Here is an 8733-nt window from a genome sequence, read left to right as displayed (position 1 = left end):
CTCTTTCCCTGGCAGATAGATGCTTATGGAGGGTCAGCATGTTTGACACCCGTCCTTTCTATGGTGCCAATCAAAAGCCCTTAGTGCTTGCATTTGTTAATGTGTGAGAAGAAACATTCCTCTGAACTGCTGTGATTTTATTCTTTCCAGATTTATGTGTGATGATGTTGACTTCAACTTGCGAGTCCACAGTGCGGGCCTTCTCATCTGTCGGTTCAATCTCTTCAGTGTCATGAAAAAGCAAATTGCAGTAGGAGGACAGCGATCCTTCCACATTAAGTCTAAGGTGGGAACTGAGACCTCTGTTTCATTGTTGTTTAAATCCTGTTTTACTTTTTTTGCACCCTGTAACCAGGAGAGCTGAGGTATTTTGGCGCATCACAAACTGCCAGTAATGGGATATGTCTGCTGTATGTGTGGGGTTTTTTGTTATTTATTTATGAAATCTACAATATTTTTGGCATAAATGCATCTTTCCTTAATAATTTTCCTTTAAAACTTTTGAAAACACCTAAAGTGTCTTTTTAGGACCCAAGTAACCATTCACTATAAGGTTTTTATCTATAGCTATTGAATTGCTCATCTTCATATGACTTCCTATGTAGGAGTACTCTGGGTTCAAAGAAGAAACCTCAAAGACTCTATAGATACCAATATAACTCTGAGAAGCGGAGACTTTTTTTGGTAACAGATATTTTTGGCTTAATGACTTTGCTTCTTATATAAATCTTAAATTTGTAAGATAGAGACATATTTAATACAAACCAAAATTCAGATAAGTGCTTGATTGATCAGGATTGAGCTGTACCAGAGATGTTTTTTCTTCATAGGTATCTGACACTCCAGTTTCAATCTCCCCTGCTCAGTACATCTGTGCTCCTGACAGCAAGCATACCTTCTTGGCAGCACCTGCTCAGTTGCTCCTTGAAAAATACCTCCAGTATCACAGCCATCGCTTCTTCCCTCTCTCCCTGAAGAATTATAGCCATCCAGTGCTATCTGTGGACTGTTACCTTAACTTAGGACCACAGGTACTGAACAGAATAATCTTCAAGCACCTCTAGAAATGTGTAGGTTATGTTTTGGATGAGTTTGTTGATGCATTCCTCGATAACTGTTACACAGCTTTGGAAGAATCAGCTATTAGATCCCTATAGTGTTATAATCAAATTCTTAGTCCCATAGAGGTATTATTAGAGGTTACAAGTAAAGTACATGGAGATGGAGAACAATACTGGAGTTGTCCTAAGTACTCATGCAGTCTGTAAATTGTATTAGATTCTGAATTGACACAAAGCACATTTTCTTTATGAAGTGTTTCTCAGTCTACTATAATTTGGCCCTTCCTATAGCAAATTTCTTCCACAATGGAGTTTTACAAACACTAGCTAGCCTTCAGAAAGCACTTCAAAATACAAATGTTTTAGTTCACTTTTGACTGATAAGGTGAAGCAGAGAAGGAAATACCAAGAAAACAGTCAGAATGGGAGAAGTTTGCATTAGATCTCAGGAGCTGTTGGTTCCCTCTGATGAATTTGGATCTAAAGCCAAGGTCATACTTAAATGTAGGTCAGATAGAAATGTGATACTAAGGTCATTGTTATTCGAGAGAGAGAAACTTTCTTACTTTCTACCTGACTTGAATACTAAATGAAGTTCAGTCTTGCTGGATTTACTAAACTTCTTTACCAAAATAGCTGTGTATGGCCTTGCCATATATGCTGCTCCCAGAACATTTTGAACTATATCTTTTAATTTCCTTTCTGGCTACACTCTTACAGATCTATTTTCTCAACATGTTTGAAGAAACAAACTCTGTGGAAGGGCATCATACTTCTACTGTCTTCATCCATTACATCCTTTCAGCTCTAACTCATTCAGCACATAAAATGAGTTCAATTCATTTCTGGAATCGTTACCTGAGCTGGAATATGACATAATATGACTGAAGGTTTCTGGATAAACATGGGCATCCTGGGCCAGAGTCTCCATTGCTGCGGGTCAACCTCGCTCTGCTGAATCATGCTGATTTATGCCAGATGAGGGTCTGACCCATCTAAGTAATACAATGGCATTTTGCAAACAAACTCATGTGTGGAAGATTCCTTAATTAAAATTTATAAATTCTGAAAGTGTGCTGTAAATATTCCTGGTTCCTGTTGGATTTGGGGAGTAGCCATAAAAACAAAATAGACAAGAGGAAACTGTGCACATTTACATATATGCACAACTCTACTGTCTTGAGTAATCGTATCATAATGTAAATTAAATTAGACATTTCTAAAGGGTTCTTTTTGTGACCAGCTGCACAGTTACTATATTTATTTGTGTAGATGAACTGCTGAGCAGGTGATAGAATCATAAAATGGTTTGGGTTGGAAGGGATCTTAAAGATCATTCAGTTCCAAGTCCCCTGCCATAGGCAGGGACACTTTTCACTAGACCAGGTTGCTCAAAGCCCCGTCCAACCTGATCTTGAGCACATACAGTGATGGAGCATCTGCAGCTTCCCTGAGCAACTTGTTCCAGTATCTCACCACCACCATAGTGAAGGACTTCCTAATTTCTAATCTAAATCTACCCTCTTCCAGTTTGAAGCCATGTCACAGCATTATGGTTGTGGGGAGCTGTTGTTACTGCAGCTTTCAAACCCTATCATATCTAAACCTCATGGTAATAATAGGAATGAATAGTAATGACTAATACATGGTTATGAATAGTGCTTTTATGTAGATTTTTAATAAGTAGGGGTATGTTCAGGAAGGAACTATAAAGATCACAATATTTGGAGTTGGAGAGCAAGTCTGAATTTGAATCAGGTGCAAATAACTGAAAGCTTGGTATCAAGCTTTAGTTTTATATGCAAGCTTGGAAAATTTAGGTTGTTTTTTCTTCCCTTCTCCCAATCAGATTGCAGTTTGCTATGTGAGTTCTCGGCCTCACTCTCTGAATATCAGTTCCTCTGGTTTGACATTCAGTGGACTCCTACTATACCTCTGTGACTCCTTTGTTGTAGCTAGCTTTTTGAAGAAGTTTCATTTTCTTAAAGGTGAGATGCAATAATTTTATTACAGAGAATTTTATGACCTGGTTTCCGGGAACATGGGGAAAAATGTATTTTATATGAAAATAGAAAATACACTTTGTATTCATATTTTTCTTTATAGGTCTCACCCATCTTTGATGCTTGATTATGCTGGCTCTGTACTGTAGGAAACTAGTATATAGCAGTGCTATAATCTGCAGATTTCTAAGTATGGAGGAATATTGGATCTACATTTTTATGCCTAGCATATATGTATAACTCCTAACTTTATGTTTGAAAACTGAGTATTTAAGATTTATGTATGAAGCCTTTACCTATTGTGTCCTTACAGGTTTTCTAATTTTCAATAGGAAATCTGTGATGAACAAGCCTCCATCAAAATCTGTTTACTATCCTTGAAAACAGAAGCTGCCTCATTTATGCCTAATAACCCTCTTCTCCATGTAGTCCTTATGATGGTGGATAGCAGTGGAGACAACTTCCATTTGTGTTTCAGGCAGTCACACTGTAAAGGGCACTTGTATTGTTCTGCTGCTATCTTAGGCATTTAGTGCTCTGGGGATTTGTCTCACTCACAGCTATTACTGTCACTGGAGGAAGAACATTGTGGCAAACGCCTTCTTGAAATAGAATTGTTATGAACTGCTGTGTTCTTTGTTGCATTTAATACAGTTTCATGTAGGTATGAGTAGCAAAGTGCAAGTTGGAGTATACAGAGCTATTTACCTGCACACACCACTGAAGTCATGGGTGTCATTGTCTATGCTCATTCTGGAGCAGTGTCCACATCTTAATCAGCCTGTGGTCTCTCTGAGAAGGCTATCACAGTAATGGCAAATGAAAGCAGTGCTTCTCTTCTACATTTTTTGAGTGACCACAGGCTATCAATCAGTTTCATTTGGCATAAACCGAACAATTTTTATAGTCTGTAGTACAACATGTATCTGAGTTGGGATTTCTGCATCTCCCTTGGCAATCTGCTGGATTTTCTAACCTGCCACATGAGCATTAAACACCACGTGACTGTCTTTTTTCTTTTTATTATATTCTCAGTGGTTTTTTTTGTTTTTTGTTTTTTTTTTTTATCTTGGGCATTTCCACTTACCTCAACATCTCTCATTCAGATTATTGAATACTGGTGAGGTAATTACTTCCTTTTAATTGAGCACTTTTCTCAGAAGCCAGGAAATCATGCATGCAACTTAAAATGGTATCAGCATGTGAGTCAAGACAGTTGATACTGTTTACTAAAATAGGCTAATTCTTACTTTGGCATTCTGGATTTGCCTGTGTCCATAGCCATACAGACCAGGCTGTTCTTTGCCAGCACATTGGTTTACCATTTTGAAAAGTGTTAAAGTTTGTGATTAGTTTTAAGACATGTTTAGACCATTTTGAGTCAGCAAAGCACAAAGAGCTTAGTCAGCCATCATGGTGATTGACTTAGGCTGCGTTTTTCTGAGTTAGGTTTTTGTTCAACCAGATAATGATCAGAAGGGCTAGAACAGTAATGGATGTAGGGGTTTATCTTGTTTTCTGCCAGGACGTGTCATCACCTGCTCGGACCTGATAGTTTTACCCTTCCTTACCTTAAAAAGCAGGGAATGTAGTCCTAGATGAATAACTTGCTACACAAGAAGATCCTGATAAATAGGGAGCTGGACATGGCCCCTTCAGTCCTACATGAGTGTCTTAAATTTCTCCCAAACCCATTTGTAACAGCTTTTGTGGAAGTGGTGGAGTTCTGCATGCTAAGGTGTGGTGGAGCTGGGTGATTTGAGAACAAAACAGATACTCACGGGGGTTTCTTTTCAACTGCTTGCTCAGGTGCCACGCTGTGTGTGATCTGCCAGGACCGCAATTCCCTTCGCCAGACCGTGGTGCGGCTGGAGCTGGAGGACGAATGGCAGTTCCGCCTGCGGGACGAGTTCCAGACCGCCAACGCCAGGGAGGACAGACCACTCTTCCTCCTCACGGGGCGACACGTTTAACTCAGCGGGCACACGTTTCCTGACTGATGCAAGAGACTAATTGCTGCCAGCTCATGAAATTACTTTTGAGAGGCTCTCCTTTCTGAACAGAAACGGGACTGTTTTCCATTGTTTATTAGAATGTTGCCTAATCAGACAATTTATGCTCATATTTCCAAACATTGAAAGTACTTTTATAATTTAATTCTCTGATGGAAGTCATTGATAGTTCCTGAGAGAGGCAGAAACCTACTACTCCATGTGGTGGAAATAATTTTGGATCAGAAGGGAGGTCAAAGAGTGCACTTCTTTTGTGACAAAAAAGACCACATGCAAGTTCATAAGCAAGAGTTTTAGAGAATGTTTTGTACATTCCAGACATAGGAAATGTAAATTTAGAAGCAAACTTTGTTTACAAGTCTTATTTATCTCACAGTTGGCAGAAGGCAAGAGAAATAGTTACAGTTTTGTAGTATACTGCTACTGATTGATCCAGGCAGGTTTTTTATATGAAGATTTGTAAAGTATATTTCTTTAACAGTGGGAACTCAGTTGGAGCCTTAATTTTTTGAATACTTGCCATGCTGGATAGTTTTACTATACAGGGCTCTTGGGATAGAAATATAATTCTATGGCTGGTTTCATTAGCATAAGGGAGAGAGCCAAGAAAGTAGATTTTAAAATGAGATCTGAACATTTAAACTTGAAACCAAAATTACCTGGAGTAACTGAAGAGGTCAAATGGTGAGACTGACCTGCAAGTGACTTACTCCATCTAGAACAGTGCTGTTTTCTGGCTTCTGATTAAATTGTTGCACTGGCTGCAGACACTAAGCTGGGCCCAATGCACTCAAGGAAGCAGAGATGTTTCTGAAACACTCCAAATACATTTTCTGGGGATATTTTCTTGCCAAGGTGCTTCAAAAGAGTGATAAAATAGAGACTACATCTCTAAGGAATGCATGTGGAAATCTAAAGCATGTTCTAGAATGGCACCAGGCATCACAGTATTTTATGTGTCATAAGTGTGAAATCAGTGATCATGGTCTTTGTCTAGATTTTTGGAAATACTTGCTGAGTTGTAAACTTCCTCTTTGTCTTTATAGAATCAGTGTTAACTTCACACAGTCCAGGTGCAGGGAAGGATGAGCACAGATATTGTCAGAAGACACCTAATATTCAGGCAGTCCTTTCTTGCTGGATGCACCAATGGAAGGATCATTGATTTTATACAGATGAAATGCCATTAAGTGGCTGAGCCAATTACAGTAGTGGCCTTGAAATGCAGATGTAAGTATGACAATGCCAAAGACCTAATTTAGGTCCATTTACAAGGAAAAGATAAATCCTGTAAGTTTGAAAGACCTAGATCGCTATTTACAAGGTAACTGCTAGAAATCAGTGTGTTTCTGTATTTCATTGTCCTTGTTTCAGAGTGAGAATTCACTTTAAATTTTGGGAAGGAAGGCATGCATTGTCTTATGTAAATAGTATTACCTGTCCAGTGTACACCAGTTCATTAGTTAATTTAAACTTTTTTATAGAAGTGTGACATTCATGTCTAATCCATCCTTTATAAATAAAGTTCATGCTGCATGGACATCTGTCTTGGTGATGTGCAGGACCTTCAAGTGCACTTTTGTAGGGGGAAGAAAAAAGGAAAAGGGCTGGCTGAAAAGAGTTAATATAATTAAGGAATGCTCTGAACTGATGAAGAGAAAACACAGTACTGCTTAATGGCCTGCAGCCTCAAAGGTATAAGGGTTTTTACAAGAAGTCAAAACTAAAGACAACAGATTGAAATTTCCTTTTCTGCAACCAAATACTTTAGCAACTTATAACAACTGTCAGCTTTTCCTGTGTTTTAGTTCTGAGATCTGCTTTGCAAGTCTTTAGACATCCATTTTATCCAAGAAACTCAAAAAAAGGCCTAAAGAGCATAATAATTAACTAAAAACCAGTCACACCTTTTCTTAATATTGTATTCTGCCTTAAAGTCTCCAAAACATAGACAAAATTCAGCTGCTAGTGGGCTGAAACCATCGTATTTCTGAATTTTGTTTTACCATTAACCTTTTACTTCATGACCTACCTAGCTACTGTATCCTGTCTACAGGATAAGATTCTCAGGACCCGGCCTCACAAGATGTGTCTTATCATGTGATGAGGTGCAATCATTCTGCATCATGTAGTATATAAATAAGCAATCACATATGGTAAAACTTCATAACACAGCCCATTGTCTGATGGACGCTATAACATCTTGTTAAAAGACCAGATATGCACTCACTGCGTGATCAAAATACAGTTACTTCCCATCATGCAACTAGCTATGCACCCAACATGGTAGAAAAATATGACACTTTTTTTTCACAGAATGCCAAAAAAATAATGGTGGCCAAGTCATGGAGAATCACTCTCCAGAGCTCTATCCAAAATTTTCTTCATCCCTGACCTAGTTTACAAGCTAAGCTTCCTTAGAGTGTCACCTTTCAGGGAGAGGGACAATGTAGGGTTTGTGTCCAGCTGGGACTCTGAGGTGATACAGTAATACAGATAATGATAAGTAAATGCTAATCTGTTTTGGTGGGACTGGCATCCTGTGCTGCAACTACTTTGTGCAGCAGTTATTTACGATGGGTGCACGTGTAGGGCTGGTGACCCAGGTTCCAGCTGAACCCTTTTCTTGCCTTGCCTTTTGTGGAACAGAACCACCGTTTTTCAGACCCATTATGCACACAATTTTTTTAAGTATTCCCTTTCTTATTTTGGATGTGGCAAGAAGCACATAGAGCTCTCCATCACATGGCCTGTCTTGATAATGTAGTAGGAAACAGAATAAAAGGCATTGCCTGCATGATTTTGCAGGCTTCTTAAAGCCTCTACCTTGTTCTTGCCTTCCTCCCTTGCTGGCTTAGTCATGCACTGTTATCACCTGCAGATGGTATTGTTAGCACGTTCTGTATTGGTGTCAGAGAGTGAAATAATTTATGATTCAGCTTCTGCAAAAGACAGTATCCAAATACAGAAAAGATTACTGGGAAGGTGACATAATTTTCCTTCTTACCATCCTCTCACCACTATGCAAGCACTCTTCACAAGCACTTAAGCACTAATGTCCAGTATCTAATCATCTGGGCATTACAGAGGATTTGAACACTAGAGGATGTAAAGGATTTCATCCTTCCCTAGCAGGTGCCTGCCGTTGTGGTAGGAGGGAATGTACGGATCCTGGCTCCCACTCTGCATCTAAAAGCAGCTGCTAAGTATTCCTTGAGAGAGGGATGCTTTTCAAAGGCTCTACCCGTGACAATCTGTGGTGAAATGTATCAGTCCCACAAAAAGAAGGAGGTACAAGTCATAGACAAACAACCCAAAGGAAAGGTTGGGGGAGAGCTTTACAGGGTGGAAAATGGAGAACATGGGAAGTGGGGGCTATGAACAGCATGGAAGCTGTTCTTCCAGCAGCGTGGGAGAAGCTGGGGGACAAGCAAGGCTCCTGGCTGCAGTAGGAAGTGTTTGCTGGGGCACAAGGACCCTGGGCAGAAGCTGTGTGCAGTGTGAAAGAATCATGTTTTCCATGTCAGGAGGAATTCAGATGGGTGGCGTGAGCACCCAGCTCATCAGATCCTGACCATCTGCCACAGGCTGTTGGGCTGGGCTTAGCAGGGGATCACAAGACATCACTCCTTCCTGGGGTCTGTTCCCCAGCCTCTT

At 39.7% G+C, this 8733-nt stretch overlaps 1 protein-coding gene across 1 annotated transcript in view; it reads left to right on the top strand.

Annotated features, from left to right (window-relative positions):
- GREB1 (growth regulation by estrogen in breast cancer 1) overlaps window positions 1–5155 on the top strand; it is a 60036-nt gene extending 54881 nt beyond the window's left edge. Inside the window, exons 29-32 of the mRNA XM_008947672.1 lie at window positions 151–286; window positions 831–1031; window positions 2911–3049; window positions 4874–5155. Coding sequence (XP_008945920.1) covers window positions 151–286; window positions 831–1031; window positions 2911–3049; window positions 4874–5037 — 640 coding nt within the window. The 3' untranslated portion in view covers window positions 5038–5155. The remainder of the gene's footprint in view (window positions 1–150; window positions 287–830; window positions 1032–2910; window positions 3050–4873) is intronic.
- The last annotated feature ends 3578 nt before the right edge of the window (window positions 5156–8733 follow it).

The sequence above is a fragment of the Merops nubicus genome, unplaced genomic scaffold (genome assembly GCF_000691845.1).
Source record: "Merops nubicus isolate BGI_N331 unplaced genomic scaffold, ASM69184v1 scaffold6259, whole genome shotgun sequence".
Lineage (NCBI taxonomy): Eukaryota > Metazoa > Chordata > Aves > Coraciiformes > Meropidae > Merops > Merops nubicus.
This window is presented reverse-complemented; position numbering and strand designations above follow the sequence as displayed.